General features: G+C 41.6%; 1 protein-coding gene, 1 long non-coding RNA gene and 1 other non-coding gene across 6 annotated transcripts; 1 reads left to right on the top strand and 2 right to left on the bottom strand.

The window, feature by feature from the left end:
• Window positions 1-3,000: 3,000 nt before the first annotated feature.
• TRNAS-GGA (transfer RNA serine (anticodon GGA)) lies at window positions 3,001-3,072 on the bottom strand. The gene has a single exon. It is a non-coding gene; the product is annotated as a tRNA-Ser (tRNA).
• Window positions 3,073-7,019: 3,947 nt separating this feature from the next.
• COA6 (cytochrome c oxidase assembly factor 6) lies at window positions 7,020-15,644 on the top strand. 4 transcript variants are annotated; one of them, XM_086382891.1, is made up of 4 exons: window positions 7,120-7,354; window positions 7,511-7,690; window positions 7,888-8,047; window positions 15,298-15,644. In XM_086382891.1, exons 2-4 carry the CDS (start codon window positions 7,686-7,688, stop codon window positions 15,391-15,393), a joined length of 261 nt encoding a protein of 86 aa, XP_086239017.1. In that variant the 5' UTR covers window positions 7,120-7,354; window positions 7,511-7,685; the 3' UTR covers window positions 15,394-15,644. The 4 variants fall into 4 exon arrangements, with proteins under 4 accessions (XP_086239020.1, XP_086239019.1, XP_086239017.1 ...); XM_086382892.1 differs by having other exon boundaries at window positions 7,127-7,154; XM_086382894.1 differs by lacking the exon at window positions 7,511-7,690 and having other exon boundaries at window positions 7,020-7,154.
• On the bottom strand, window positions 10,257-12,467 carry LOC147343174 (uncharacterized). Its single transcript, XR_015157173.1, has 2 exons — window positions 10,660-12,467; window positions 10,257-10,561 (listed from the first exon to the last, which is right to left on the bottom strand). It is a non-coding gene; the product is annotated as an uncharacterized LOC147343174 (long non-coding RNA).
• Window positions 15,645-16,488: the final 844 nt, after the last annotated feature.

The raw sequence follows: 16,488 nt of genomic DNA, 5'->3' as shown, positions 1-16,488 counted from the left end.
TTGGCAATAAGGAGTTCATGATCTGAGCCACAGTCAGCTCCTAGTCTTGTTTTTGTTGACTGTATAGAGCTTCTCTATCTTTGGCTGCAAAGAATATAATCAATCTGATTTCGGTGTTGACCATCTGGTGATGTCCATGTGTAGAGTCTTCTCTTGTATTGTTGGAAGAGGATGTTTGCTATGACCAGTGCATTTTCTTGGCAAAACTCTATTAGTCTTTGCCCTGCTTCATTCTGTATTCCAAGGCCAAATTTGCCTGTTACTCCAGGTGTTTCTTGACTTCCTACTCCTGCAGTCCAGTCCCCTATAATGAAATGACATCTTTTTTGGGTGTTAGTTCTAAAAGGTCTTGTAGGTCTTCATAGAACTGTTCAACTTCAGCTTCTTCAGCGTTACTGGTTCGGGCATAGACTTGGATTACTATGATATTGAATGGTTTGCCTTGGAAACAGAGATCATTCTGTCGTTTTTGAGATTGCATCCAAGTACTGCATTTCAGACTCTTTTGTTGACCATGATGGCTACTCCATTTCTCCTAAGGGATTCCTGCCCACAGTAGTAGATATAATGGTCATCTGAGTTAAATTCACTCATTCCAGTCCATTTGAGTTCAATGATTCCTAGAATGTTGACGTTCATTCTTGCCATCTCTTGTTTGACTACTTCCAATTTCCCTTGATTCATGGATCTGACACTCCAGGTTCCTATGCAATATTGCTCTTTACAGCATCAGACCTTGCTTCTATCACCAGTCACATGCACAACTGGGCATTGTTTTTGCTTTGGCTCCATCCCTTCATTCTTTCTGGAGTTATTTCTCCACTGATCTGCAGTAGCATATTGGGCACCTACTGACCTGAGGGGTTTCTCTTTCAGTATCCTCTCATTTTGCCTTTTCAAACTGTTCACGGGGTTCTCAAGTCAAGAATACTGAAGTGGTTTGCCATTGCCTTCTCCAGTGGACCACATCCTGTCAGCATTAGCAATAAAAAGCATTAGCATCCGTATTTGCAGAGTTGAGGGTCCGTGGCCTAGAAAATCTAGGAGGTCAGAAGGGGGCACTCTTGACCTCTAAGAATCAAAATGTTAAAAGCAGCCAGGTAGTGGAAGGTCACTGATGTATTTAAGCAACATCCCTAAAATAGGAGTGAAGAATAGGCTCCTTGTACCTAATTACAAAGTTGGCCGGATTGTTTTCAGCTCTTCAGTGGATCTGGAAAGACAGGAGGAGGGGAGGGGAGAAGATAAGGTAAGACGGTTTGCTTAAAGTGCCCAAACTGACTGAATCAGAAAGAGATTCTGAGGACTGGAAGTTAAAATGTAAAGAAGTTTCAGGAATACCTGCTTTTCCTTCTTCTGTATTGCTGTGATATGATTTTTTTAAAAATTCATCCTTCTATGTTTTAATAGGTTTTAGGAAGTTTAAGATAAGAATCTTAGGTAATGAAAAAGCATTGTGCTATAGTTTAATTGACGGTGCTTTTTCGTTTCTTAAGTGGGCTCCCCTAATAGATGGGCTTTGCTGGTAGCTCAGCTGGTAAAGAATCTGCCTACAATGCAGGAGACCCCGTTTTGATTCCTGGGTTGGCAAGATACCCCAGAGAAGGGATAGGCTACCCACTTCAGTATTCTTCCTGGAAAATTCCACGGACAGAGAGGAGCCTGGCAGGGGGTCAGGAGCCCTGACAGTCCATGGGGTCGCAAAGAGTCAGACACTGAGCAACTTTCATTTTCTTTTCTTAGGGGTACATAAAACAATGGGGCAAATTATAATTAACGCATCTTAAATTTAATGGAACATAAGGTTTCTAAGTTCAAGATCAAGTGACCTCTAAAATACAGTAATACTAATAACTAATATTTCCTAGAGCACTTATCACACACTATATTCAGAATTTTATGTTTACTGCTTATTGTCTCTCTGTTAGATTTCACATTCCACAGAACAGGAATTTTCATCTATATTGTTCTCTGATGTCTCCCAAGCCCCTAAAACAGTGCCCAGCACACAGTAAGTCCTCAGTAAACATTTGTTGAGTGAGTGAATGAATGAATGAAATCTTTGCATGTGCTATTCTAAGTGCTTTGTTTAGAACAGTCCATTTAACTTTCACAAGAAACCTAAGTAGATATTCTAATCATCCACATGTTCAGTTGAGGAAACCCATGTGTATATAAGTTCAGTAACCTGTCCAAGGTCCATAGCTTGACATTACTGGCAGGGGGAGTGGGTAGAACTCAAGCCTAGTCACACTCTTATCCACTGAACTTCTGACAATGCCTGTGTTTCCTTTCTTGATTTAATTCCTATTCCAGGCTCCCACTGTAGTTGGTGCATGCCTTTACCATAGCCCTTAATACTCTTTATTAGAGGGCAGTATGGGTTATGTCCTCCCCAAGAATGAGCTTCGCAAGGGCCAAGATCTATCCTTATTTATCTTTCTATCCCCAAGGCCAATCACGGTGCCTGGCACTGTGCAGGTGCTTAAAACCTGTGAAGTAATCTGGCTATGTAAGTACAGAACAAGGAGCGTGAAAGAAGAGTCAACAGTTTCCAACTAGAAGCCAAAGGACTTACAGAACTGATGAAAAGAACAGCTTATAGGCAGAAGCTGTTCTGGAGAAAGAATACTATGTGTTCCAATTTTAACCTTACTGGAGTGATGGAAGAGCAAACAGATGGAGATGAACCTTAGAGACTTGGAAAGAGAGAACTGGCACAGAGGTTCTTTTAGGACTAAAACACAGACTTGCAAGTCTTTCTGGAAAAAAAAAAAAAAGCAAACTAGAGCTATGATCAGCTCACCATGGAAAACAGAATGCAAAGAAAAGAAAAAGAAAAAAAAGGCAACATCTTTGAGCATCATCATGTCGCGAAGTTGCTCAGTCGTGTCTGACCTTTTGTGACCCCATGGACTGTAGCCTACCAGGCTCCTCTCTCCGTGGGATTCTCCAGGCAAGAGTACTGGAGTGGGTTGCCATTTCCTTCTCCAGGGAATCTTCCCAACCCAGGGATTGAACCCGGGTCTCCTGCATTCCAGGCAGATGCTTTAACCTCTGAGCCACCAGGGAAGCCCCTACCTACAGTTAAGCATACCTATAGTTCATAGGAGGAAGAAGACAAGGATTCAGCACAGAGATCTAAAAGAATTCCAAAGGATCTCTGCAGCAACACTGAAGTCAAAGAAATCTTTCTTGTTTGTGTCCCTGAGTAGGAGTCTATGATGACTGCTTTGTAAAACAGTACAGATTATAAATAAAAGTCAGTGGGCAGCAACAGAAAAACAACACATACATTTTCAGTGCTACTGGATCTGTCTGGCCCTGCCCACCACTGGTTTGGGGAGCTACTTAGTTCAGACTGGAGAACGCCCACACGAAGCTTCTCTCGATGGCAATACGACATGCCTTCTACCTCTTCACCCTGACTTCTCTTCGCCTCCTCTCTTATCCAAACATAGGCGGGAGATTACACTTCCTTTGGGTCAAAACAGCACATGTGAAATCATTTTATGGCACCCTTATTCTTTTACTTGCCCACAGTCTTCAAGATTTTTTAAGTGAATCTGGCCTCTGCAATTCTTATCCTGCATTATTGTTTTTATTATTTACCATATCAACACCTCAAAATTTCTCTCTTCTAGTTGTTTTTGCTCTTGGCTAGACCACAGAGCTTCTTGAGAATAAGCAGGGGTGGGGGAAAGGGCATTATTGCAATTCATTGAATCTCTTTGGTAATATTCTCCTTGTCTGTGCACCAGGCATGGACTTCTCAATGTGTTGCAACTGGTAAAGAATCTGCCTGCCCATGCAGGAGACACAGGAGACCCAACTTCAATCCCCAGGTTGGGAAGATCTGGAGGAGGAAATGGCAATCTACTCCAGTATTCTTGCCTGGAAGACTCCATGGACAGAGGAGCCTGGTGGGCTGCAGTCAATGGGGTTGCAAAGGGTCAGGCACGACTGAGCACATGCACAGGCACTGTGCCCCAGGCCTACCAGCAGGAATTGCTTAGCAGCCCACGTGGCAGTTAGCACTAGAGACTATTGACTTTTGACCTAGAAGAGCACATAAGATGGTAAAGTCATTAAAAACTTAGTAATCACACTATAAATATTCTGAATTACCATTATTTTTACCTTTCTGTGACTCAAATGTACTAAAGATGACCTTTATCTGGCCAAATAACTACTCTACTTAAAAGTTATATATGACATATATTCATTCTTACTCACAGAAGAGTGTATAAGATATATTGTACAGTTCAAAGAATAAGTATAAAACAACATCCAGTTTCAGAAACAGAACATTGTCAGCGCCTCGGAAGCCCTCCTTGGTCACATCCTGTATCTCTTAGCAGTTTTATTATTTAATGTATGTATCCTTAACAGTAGAGCTGAGTTTTGCATTTTTGAATCTGATGTAAGTGGAAACGTATTTAGTCTTTTTTTTATATATTTTATTTTTTAACTTTACAATATTGTATTGGTTTTGCCATATTTGCCTCCTTTACTCAGCACTGAGATTCATCATGTTATTATAGATGGCTATAATGGTTGTCAATTTTCATTGGTGTATTATATTTCACTGTATGACCACATCACAATTTATCCATCCTATTATTGATATGTTTGGATTGTTTGTTGTTTTTAGCTATTACAAAGATGCACATATATGAGATTCTGAACAGAATTGCTGTCATAATGAATGTGTATCTTCAACTTTACTAGATAAAGTCACAGTTTTCCAAAGTGATTGTATCAATTTACACTACCATTAATTAGTGTTCGAGAATTCTCTTTGCTTTAACCTGCTTGAAAGTTTATTACTGTCAGACTTAATTATTCTTTCGTCTGGTGGGTGCGTACTAATATGGCATTGTGATTTTCATGTTCATGTCTGTGGCTACTAATATGGATGTGCATATTTTCTATTGTCATTTATATTTCTTCATAGGTGCTGTGCCTACTTAAGCTGTTTGCCTATTTTTAGTATTAGGTCATCTGTTTCTTATTGATTCATAGGTGTCTATATATTTTGGGTACTAATTCCTCATTATATGCTTTGCAAACTTCTCCCATATTGTGGCTTTTCCACTCACTTTATGGTGGTATTTTGTAAACAAATGTCCTTAATTTTAATGTAGTTGAATGTATCGATCTTTTCCTTTATGGCTAAAAAAAAGTTATTCTCAAACCTAAAGTCTTAAAATCATTCTCCCATATAGGTCCTAATTTACCTGAAATACTTGGAGTCAGATGTGTTCTGGAATACAGACTTTTCTGGATGTTGGAAAGGTACCACAGAACATGCAGTGTACACTATATGAGAAGAAATGGGACAGTACCTATGATCAAAAATACCAATATTTCCACAGCAAAACATATCATCAGCTAAGTGATATATAAGTGATTATCATGTCACTAAGTCACTTTTTTTTTTTTTTCACCAAATGAGTTCCAAAGAGTTGGGTTTTCAAAGTCTGGAGATTCTGTAATTAGTACAAAAGTTATGGTAGCCTTATATAATAAAAAACGGAATTTTTCAAAGTTTGGAGGAATTAACTGGTGGAAACATGAACCTGGAATTTGTGTGTGAGTTCTTTACTACTGATTCAAATTATATACTGGTTTGGGACTATTCATATTTTCTTCTCTTGAGTGAGCTAGTTGTTTTTCTTGAGATTTGCACAATCATCTAAATTATATTTGCATTAAGTTGTTTATAAGATGTTCTCTTTTGATTTCTAAAATACAGTTTCATTACTGGTATAATTTGTTAATATCTCTCCTTTTATTGCCCAATCCCATTAAATTTTTGTCAATGTTATTAGTCTTTTCCCCCCAAAAAAATCAACTTTGGATTTTAAAAATCTACTGTATGAAGTGATGTGCTAGTGCACTAAAACAAAACAAAACACTATTGAACAGAACAAAACACTATCTTGTTTGATTTCCACAGTGTGAAGATTCCCATCAGAGGCAATTTCAAGCTAGCACTATGATACTATTGATCATGGAATTGGTAAGATTTCTGCTTTTAGCATTAAAAGATTTCTGCTTTTAGCATTATTTCCCTCCTACTTTCCTTAACTTTGCTCTCCTTTTTCTAACTTCTGGAAAGGGGATGTTTAGCTGAAGATCTTTCAGCCTCTTTTCTAGTATACTTACTTAAGATTGTAAATTTTCCTTAAGTACTTCATTAGCTTTATTCTACAGGTGTTCCTATTGTATTTTATTGTTTGGCTCAAAGTATTTTCTCATTATTAGCATTATGATTGGCTATGGGTTATATGGGCTTATTTTTATAATTCTTTATTGATTTCTAGCTTAACTAGAACATGTGCTTAAAAAAACACATGCCGATTGACCTTTAAAATTTGTTGCGAGTCACTTTACAGCTAGGTATGTGGTTGATGTTGGTAGTATGTTCGCTTTCCAAAAAACCTATGCTCTGACTTTGGTTGTTTTTCTGAGAGTATTCACTAGGTCAAATTCACACATCATTTTATTCAGATTTTCTATATCGTTTCTGATTTTCTTTTGCTTAATAGTCACTGGGGAAGGCTTGTTAAAAATCATCTATAGAAGAAAGCCGCAAGAGTTCAAACAAGGAAAAGGTGATGGATGATGTTAAGAGATGTAACCGGATCAAACCTGAATCTGGAAACCGGGAGTTTGGTACCCTGGATTCTCAGCTTAGTCACTTATTTGCCATGTGTCCTGGGGCGTCACCGCCTCTTTCTGGGGGCCATTTCTTTTTTTCTTTTAATCTAAGAAGCAAGGAGTTAAGCCCTCACAGCTCTTTGAGGTTTCGTCTCTTTCTCGCCTCAGGTGCCAACTTCCACACAAAGTCGCCATTTCCGGCAGGGCTTGCACATGAAATCTTCCGGCCGGCGCTTGGCGCAATGTGTATACAAATTTAGATTCACGAAAGGAGCACAGTTCGTTAAAATTACGAAAAACTGTAGGGTGACAGACACTGAGATATTAATAAAGCCAAGGCCACTCTGAGGAGTGACCATATCCCACCCTCTTTTCACCTCCACGACCCCTAGGACCCGGTGCCCTAGCTGGGGCAGGCACGGAAGTCACTCCGACACATAAGAGAAGGGAACCGGAAGTCCCGTCCTCCTGGAACAGAACGGTAACCTGTAAGGGTCATTCCAAGGCCAGCGAATTCGCTAAGTGAATTGTTTCCTTGAGGTGCTGGGGTCTACGTGACTTGCCCAAGCGGGCGAGGCGACAGTGCGGCGCCAACTCGGCCCCACGCCCTTCTTCCCGTGTTGTTGGACCGCGTGATTCTTTCCTCCCGTCGGCGCCGAAGGGAACCTTGTTCTGGGCGGGCGGAGAGGTGGGCTTGCTGGCGGGGCCGGGTGGGGCGCGCCCGAGAGGCTATGGACCCGGGAGGTAGCTGACTCTCCGCGAGCCTCGGGCTTCTCTTCTCTCAGACGAAGTTGCGCTCCTTGTCCTGCCTGGTGATTTTGCCCTCCTGCATTTATTTGTACAGCACTTTGGTTCGAACAGCAACCCTTTAAAATGGGCAGTGCTACCCTCGTTTTACCGATGGGGAAATAGTCTCGAGAGAATACACGCACTGGCTTAAGCGACAGACCATGTGGGAGCCAGGAATCTAACAGCGGCTTTCTGAGGCCAAGCTGCTACCTCAGCAGCGGAGCAATTACATGGAGTAAGAGATAAGCTTCCCCTGCGCGTGCTTTTATGATAACGTTCCTGTAGAACTGATTAGTTGTGGTCACCATCATTAAAATCCGGAGGCAAAGCTTTAAAAAGAGGGGGTCGCAGGGAACGACAGTATCTTTTTCTTTGGCTTGCCTTCTCTGGTATTATAAGTCCCTTGTTAATATCACATATTTTGGTTGACAGCTTGAGTCCGCTAGGAATGGCAGCCCCAACTATGAAAGAAAGGCAGGCTTGCTGGGGAGCCCGCGATGAGTACTGGAAGTGTTTAGATGAGAACACAGAGGACGCTTCTAAGTGCAAGAAGTTAAGAAGCTCATTTGAATCAAGTTGTCCCCAACAGTGGGTAAGTTACACTTGCACATGTTGCTGTTCACTGTCAAAATACATAGAGCTTATAGTGAGTGGTGAACTATGAAATGAAGGACTCTCTGAGGTGTGTCAAGTCAACAGTTTCTGTGAGCCGCAGAGAAAACCTTGTCCGGTAATACAGGCTTGTTTTATGTACATATCGCGCAGACCTTTGGCAAATGTCACCAGACTCTTTAAAGTTCCTTGAAAAACAAACTGGGGTCTGGACTCAAGACTACTGTGATAAATAACCAAAAAATTCCAACCCCCTAAATTGGTAGATTTTTGCAGGATCTTCTTTTTTTTTTTTTTTAAAAAAAAGATTTATTTGGCTGTCCTGGGTCTTAGTTGTGGCATGTGGGATCTTTATTTGTGGCATGTGGGATCTAGTTCCATGTTGTTGTTAGAAGGAAATGGCAGCCCACTCCAGTATTCTTGCCTGGAGAATCCCATGGACAGAGGAGCCTGGCAGGCTATAGTCCATGGGGTTGCAAAGAGTCCAACATAACTTCACTTTCACTTTCTTCTTTACAAGCCCATGGATTGTAGCCCTTCAGGCTCTTCTATCCATGGAATTTTCCTCCTCCAGGAGATCTTCCCCACTCAGGGATCAAACCTACATTTCTGCATCTCCTGCATTGCAGGAAGATTCTGTACCTCTGAGTCACAGGGAAGCCCTCTAGTTCCCTGACCAGGGATCAAACCCAGGTCCCCTGTGTTGGGAGCACAGAGTCTTAGTCACTGGATCACCAGGGAAATCCCTTTCCAGGATCTTCTGAAAGGATAGTATTTAATCTTGGGCAAGAGTTGGCAGGTTCATCTTCCTAGAGCTCCTGTCAGAAATAAAGCTTTCCCTGTTGGCTGCTCAAAATCATGTGATCATATACCTGAAACACAAAGGAGCTCAGGGAGTAGAAGAAACAAAATGATCGCATGGGGGATTCTGCCACCAGCCCCTCCAGACGCCTCGCTGACACATGCTCACGCTCTGTAGGGCCTGTCCTTCAAATGGGAAGGGGTGGAAAAGGCACCTCCCATCACCAGGCTCAGTAAGTGCTTGATGCTCTTCACTAACACCCTTTGAGTTGCATGTTGTTGCTGTCAGTTTCTGGATCAGACAGCAGAAGCCCAGAGCATTGCAATAACTTGCTTGCTCTGTATTGGTCAGTAAGTGGCAGAACCATAGTTCTAAGTCAGGTCCAGCTGGCTGCTGTGAGGTTTGAACTTTGATTTGATTTCTTACCATCATGCTCCTCCAAACTTTACCAAGCAGTTTGAGAACAGATCATTTTAGAGATGAAGTGGATTTACGACCTTCACCTTTTCACACCTCAAATGTTTAGATGAAGAAGCTGAGGCTTGAAGACCACAAGAAGGCTGTGATGGAGGGTAGGGATGATGGCATTGAAGAGATAATTGCTTTAGATGAACTCTGTGTGTGTAAAAGCAGCACAGTGTAACCTGTCCCATGGGATTACTACGACAATCAGATGTCTAACTTGCCATATAAACTGAAAAGTGATAAATCAGGAGCTTGGTGGTTGGGTAGATAATGACTTAGGCAAATATTATACATCTCTGGTTTTCCCATTAGATAGATGCACAGAGACTTAACTCCTAGTTTACAAAGTAGGTGGAAAATGGGGGAGTTTGGGCCAACATCCAATTCCTTCAAGGCCTAGATACTGTTCCTGCCTATGCAACAGGCCCTTCTTCTCACTCTCTGCTCACTGGCTCTGTGGTCACTTAGAAACAGGGATGTAGGATGGGAGTGATGAAGCCCTTTGAGTTGAGTGTTGGCAGGTTCCATGTCCACCCTTCCCTACCCCACATTTTCCCAGGAGAACCTCTTCACCCTGAGACATGTCTTTTGACAGCCTAGCCAGGATTTTCCACTCCAGGTTTACATGTCAGAATCATGTGGAAATATAAAAAAAAAGATAGCTATGTCTCAGACCTCATCTCAGATCTGCAAACTTCTGGAAGCTTCTTTTAAAAGGGCTCTGGCTCAACCTGTGATTCTGGTGGATAACCACAGCTGGAATCACTGTCTTAGCCCCTTTGAAAAGTTGCACTTCAGTCTTTTTTTTTTTTTTCCTCTTTCTCCCCACCAAAAGACACTGCTTTTTCTCCATCCTAATGGCTAATGGACCTTCCCATCTCCCTGATTTCAGGACAACTTCTGTTCTCAGCATCATAAAGGGTTTTTACCATCAGCCAGTGCTTCTTTATTGATGTCTCCTCCACTCATACATAGGCCGAGTGCCATGGCATGCAGGCCCACCCTCTGTCCAGGTTCCCGCATTCTAGTCACAGCTAACATTTATTAGTACAGGCTCTAGGCACTTCGGGTGCATCATCTATATAATTTATTCCTCACAGTAGCTCTGTTACCCCATTTTACTTCTGAGGGCCCAGGTCATGTGTAAGTGCAGAGCCTGCATTCAAGCTGAGTAGTCTTGAGTCCAGACCTCATGCTCTTCTCTGATCCACATCCTTCTTTTTGTCCCTGTCATGCAAGAAAAGAACCCGTGGATTAGACTGTGCAAATCTCATGTTCTGGAAACTTAGTCATAATGCAAGTTTATTTAAATACAAAAGCATTACCTCCTTGGTGGGCTTCCCTTGTGGCTCAGCTGGTAAAGAATCCACCTGCAATGCTGGAGACCTGGGTTCGATCCCTGGGTTGGGAAGATCCCCTGGAGAAGAGAAAGGTTACTCACTCCAGTATTCTGGTCTGAAGAATTCCATGGACTGTATAGTCCATGGGGTCGCAAAGAGTCGCAGACAACTAAGCGACTTTCACTTCACCTCCTTGGTGGCGTTCTTCCTTCATAATTCACTCCCCTAGTTTTCCTTGTCTCCAGCAGCCATAGCTTTTTGGCAGGCTTTCGTGTGTCTGTTAAATCATACCCTGTAGAGTTCCCTTCTATGCTGCTTAACTTTCCCAAGCCAGTCTTACCTGCAGCCACGGCTTGAAGTACCACTTAGGTGTTGAGGCCCAAATCTACATCCTCTCTAACTCCAGAGCTCTCTATTTGGATGTTCTCAAGGACCAACCTTGACCTCTGCATATATACGAATGAATTCTTCCTCATCTTGTATCCAACAGGCCCCTCCTCACCTGCTCCCCATCTCAGGCAAAGATACTAACATCAATACAGTCCCAGAAATGAGTGTCAGGCTCCACAGTGGGAATTGTTGAAGGACTGGTCTCAGGAGTGAAGCACAGGGTAACACAACACCCCTGCAATAGGGTCGGATCCAGTGTGCTTAAGGAATAGCAAGGAGAGAATAGAAGTTAGGATATTCAGCACTGAGAAGCCGGGGACAGTGGCTTTTCCTCTGAGTGACAGGGTAAGCCACTGAGAAGCTTTGGGTTCAGGGTAAGGAGACAAGTGAGGGTATGAGGGGGATGATGGTCAATGAAAAGGTAGTGTGATCAATGGATTGTTGGCATCAGGGTCTTAGAAAGTGAAGAGTGGGCGTTCAGAGAACAGAAATGTTCAGAATTGGGGTTATGGCATGGCTATGTTTGTTGGTAAGGACGAGGGCTAGGCTTTGATCCTGGCAGTGAGGTAGGTTGGAGGAAAAGATCATTGAAGAAAGAGGTCAAGGAGCTGAGAGGCCAGGGTGTTGAAAGGATCAACCACAGGGATACTGAAACCATCTGAGTTATGACATGAGTGTTGTTAGAGAAAATGACAACAACCTGAAAAGTTATAGATGCCTCCAAGAAAAAAGGGGTGTGGGCAAAGTAGTCAAAGTAACTTCTGCTGCGTTTGACAGGGACACACACCCCTGGAAAACCTTTGTCTTCTGCAGACTCAGTCCATAACTGAGCTGTTTTCTAGCCTGTGCCCTCAGGTTTTTGCTCCCTTTTCACCTTTTCTTTCTACTCAAGACTTGTTGAAGTCTTACCCAATTGCCATAGAATAAAAATGAAAGATATTTCCAGAGATGTGTATGAGAAGGTAGAGAGGGTGACAGGGAGGGAGGTGATGGGGTGTCCTCTGAGTGCATTTTATGCAAGATGTTGTGTTTGCATTTGCTTTAATTTTCATTCAGTCTTGTGAGGTGCCATTGTATCTCTTTTATATAATAGGAACTAAGGCTCAGAGAGATGAAATAATTTGTTCAAGATCAGCTAACCAGTAAAGTGGTGGGGAGAGGATTAGAACAGAGGTCTCTCCAATTCCAGAATTTATATTTTTTCACTTAGCTGAAGTCACAGATGAATAGTAAAGATAAAAGTAGAACCAAATAGAGATTTACAGTGAATGCTTCTATCATAAAACACTAAAAAAACAAATTTGTTACATAATATGTAGGCCATAAAACTAATATGTCATCACAAAACCAAATTACTTTTCCCTCCCTCCTTGCTTTGAGCTTCCCTGGTGGCTCAGTGGTAAAGAATTTGCCTGCCAAGCAGGAGACGTGGGTTCGATCCCTAGCCTGGGACAATCCCCTGGAGAAGGAAATGGCAAACCACTCCAGTATTCTTACCTGAGAAATCCCATGGACAGAGGAGTCTGGTGGGCTACAGTCCGTGGGGTTACAAAGAGTCAGACACAACTTAGCGACTGAGCAAGCATGCTCACCCCCTTGCTTAGCCCTTCCATCAGTTTGCCTTGTATTATGGTCCCACTTAAAGTCTCCTATTGGTTCTTTAACCGAGGAAGGAGCAGGGATCAGGTCTGTCATTCTAGCATCATCCAACGCAGGCTTCCATGAATAGAGCAACTGGACAGCGGTATCTATCAATTTGGATGGCACCACCAACTCAGTGCACATGAGTTTGAGCAAACTCTGGGAGATAGTGAAGGACAGGGAAACCTGGTGTGCTACAGTCCATGGGGTTGCAGAGTTGGACATGACCTAGTGACTGAACAACAACGTCAACTTTGGACATTGTCTTTTCCCTGTCAAGCTTTGAAATGTCTCAGAAATTCCAGTATTTTGGTATTCATGCTACTATACTGCTTCTCATTTAATGGCTTAGAGGACACTGGCATTGTATGTACAGTGCTTTTCAAGGAATGCCTGTTGATTTGTTAGCCTTTTTGGACATTAGCCTCGTAAGTGTGCACACGTTGAGGGCCTTCCACTGTTAACTGAAGCAGGTGGTAAAGACTAGAGAGAAAAGATTTTCAAGCAGAGTATGACATATGAAAGGCATGGAAGCAAGATGCATGAGAATCAGCACACTGGGGAAATGGGGTAGCTCTGGGTGGCTAGCATTTCAGGGGTTGGTGGTACACCCAGAGGATAGCCAGGTGCGCAGAGATTTAGTCTTGAATGACCTCGTTTGTCTTACAAACAAGGAGTTTGGATGTTGCCCTTGAAGGCAATAAGGATACCTTGAAAGATCTTTAAACAAGCAGTGACGTGATCAAATTGAGATTTCCAAAAGATACTTGGCAGTGGCGTGACAGGTGGATTGAAGGTGGAGAAACCAGTTATAGAGCTATTACAGCAATCCAAGTGAGAAATGATGCTGGCCTGTATTGTAGCGATCAAGACGGGGAAAGAGATCGGAGCATTTGGGTGGATAGTGATGCAGTCACTGAAATAGGGGACAGAGGAGGAAAAACATGTCTGTAGAGAAGTAAGTTCTGGACAAGTTGGGAGTGAAATCTAAGTAGGACCATTAAGTGGAATTATCCCTTAATTCCATTTGAAAATGTAACAGGAGAAATGCAAAGATCTATTGATCTGCCACAGAAATGTTAAGGACATTGTCTACTTCTTCATCTGATATCCTTTACATATGACATCCGTCCCAGCTCAGTCAGCCTAAGGCCGCCAGAGGTATGTAGTCTGACAGTGAGATTTATTAGCATGCTGTGACCAGGGAGCCCATGCATTGGAGTTGCTGTGGGCCACTCACCAAGTGGAAAGGAGTTATCAGAGGGCTTGGGGAAGGATAGGGTTTAGGTGAAATTGAAATGAAGTGATGCTTTGATGGGCTTTGTGTATAAGCAGGCCGTCAACTCCGGACTGAGAAGTGGACCCAGGGTCCTATTTCCTACAAAGATAAATGCTGAATGTCATATGCTCACAAGTCCCTTACTTGCAGTCCTGCACCTGAGCTGGCGATCAGGACTACTTCTTTGTGTCAAAGTGCCAGCCAGATCCCTCAGGTAAAAGTGGGGGTGTTTTATTTTTACCAAAGTAACTTCAAAGAACAAATTTCTGATAGTTTGATTTTGGAAAACAGTTTTTTGGTGAATAAGAAAGCAGGCGTTACTCAAAGGGGTTTCTTAGGACAGTCTTTGCCTGTAGTGCGTCCTCTGGAGGACTGTTAGCATCTTTTATCCCAGCTTGAGACAGGGCAGGGCAGATTTTTACATTCTCAGTCTAAGCTCATTTTTACTTACTTGGGCTCCACTGAAATATTCAACAATTAAATCCTAAGAAAAGTTTTTCTATTCTGATAGTGAAAATGTGTGTCGTATCCTGCCTTTGCCTTGTCTGCAGAACAGCTCAGATAAAGACTATGAAGATTTTGTGTCTGGCCTTGGTTTTCTACTTCTTTGATTTTACTCTTTCAGGATATGGGGCTTTACGATACTCCAGACTACCTGTGGCAAGAGGAGGATGTAAACAGAAATAATAAAATGAAATCTTTAAGTTATTAAAGCTTTACTATCAGTTTCCTTATTCATAGTTCATACATATAATTTTTAATTATGTGTCTCCTTAAATGTATGTTTCTGGATAAGATAAACTTAATAAAAATATCATGACTGGTTAGGTATTCCCTGGTGGGCCAGTGGTTAAGACTCTGTGCTTCCACTGCAGGGGGTTTGAGTTCAATTCCTGGTTGGGGAACTAAGATCCCATATGCCATGTAGTGCGGCCAAAAATAAATAGAAATACCATGGCTGGTGAATTATAAAGCTTATTGAACTCATAGTTGATAGGAAAAACTTGTACAGTGCCTTAAATCATGAAGTGTTATGACCTGAGCGTTCTGTGGACCCTCGTGGCACATTTTACATGTCTAAGCACAGATACGCTTCTTGAGAAAAGTGCACAGCACACTCAAATTCTCAGCAGGGTTCATAACCCAAGAAGGATTAGAACTCACTGGTCTACACTCCCTTTATAGAGACTCTAGAATATAAATTACTTAGGCTACTTACATAATTTATATTGAATAATTAATTACATTTAAGTCTGTTCCTTGTGTTTAATCTGTATAGCTTACCCTTATTTCAAACCCTTTTTTCTCAACAGATAAAATATTTTGATAAAAGAAGAGACTACTTAAAATTCAAAGAAAAATTTGAAGCAGGAGATTTCCAGCCTTCGAAAATGACTGCAAAGTCCTAGGCTGTTCTGAACACTTCAGAAAGGTTGAAATTACTTTTTCTGGACATTCAAAAATGCTTTGACTCTGGGACAATAGTAGGTTGAATGATGGCAGACACCAAAGCCTGTTTCATATATCTGGTTCTTAATTTAAATGATCAAGTAACAAGATTGCATTATTCAAAGTATGAAGAATTGAAATAAAATGATATGAAATATGCTTAATTTAGTAAATATATATTTTAAGAAAAAATTAAACATAATTATAAAAACATGTGTACCTTTGTGCTGTTGGAGGGTGGGGAGTAGCCAAATACCATTTTAGAGATATATACTGAAAAAAGTAGATAGATTTCCATTGTCCTGGGAGTTAGCATTTTAATACAGCCACCAAAAAATGAGGAATTGAAGGTTCAACTTCAGATATACAGGTAATATAATCAAGACCATCTACAGAAGAGCCTTACAGCTAATATAGTTAACGATAAGACAATGAATGGCTTCCCAGGTGGCTCGGGGGTAAAGAATCCTGCTGCTAGTGCAGAGATGCGGATTTGATCCCTGAGTTGGGAAGATCCCCTGAGGGAAACGGCTACCCACTCCAGTATTGTTGCCTGGGAAATCTCATGGACAGAGGAGCCCGGTGGGGTGCAGTCCATGGGGCTGCAGAGTTAGACATGACTTGGTTACTAAACAACAAGACAATGAATGCTTTTTCCCTAAAATCAGCAACAAGGTAAAAATGTCCCCACTTGTCCTATTCAACACTGTATTGGATTCCCAGCTACTTCAGTTAAGACAAAAAAAAGCATACAAATGGGAAAGAAAGAAGAAATAAAACTGGCTCTATTCATGGACAATATGATTATCTCTATAGAATATACCAAAGAACCTACAAAAAAAGCACCTAGAATTAGTGAGTGAATCTTAGAAAGGTGGCAGGAAACAAGGTCAATATACAAAAGAAAATCGTATTTGTGTATACCACCATGAAAAACTGGAATCTTAAACTTAAAATACACCATTTACAATAGCACTAAAAAAACAAAGGAATACTTAGATATAATCTAACAGTATGTGTAGGACCTATATCCTCAGAACTAAAAAACATTGAAA

Source organism: Bos grunniens, chromosome 28 (assembly GCF_055505025.1).
Source record: "Bos grunniens cultivar Pamir isolate PY7600 chromosome 28, Bosgru_T2T1.0, whole genome shotgun sequence".
Classification (NCBI taxonomy): domain Eukaryota; kingdom Metazoa; phylum Chordata; class Mammalia; order Artiodactyla; family Bovidae; genus Bos; species Bos grunniens.
The sequence above is the reverse complement of the archived record's forward strand: the minus strand, read 5'-3'. Positions and strand labels throughout refer to the sequence as shown.

What these genes read in the sequence shown, in the direction of transcription:
- COA6 (XM_086382891.1), top strand. An exon ending in CAAGTTGTCCCCAACAGTGG is followed by an intron (nt 8,048 to 15,297) that starts GTAAGTTACACT and finishes TTTTCTCAACAG; the next exon opens with ATAAAATATTTTGATAAAAG.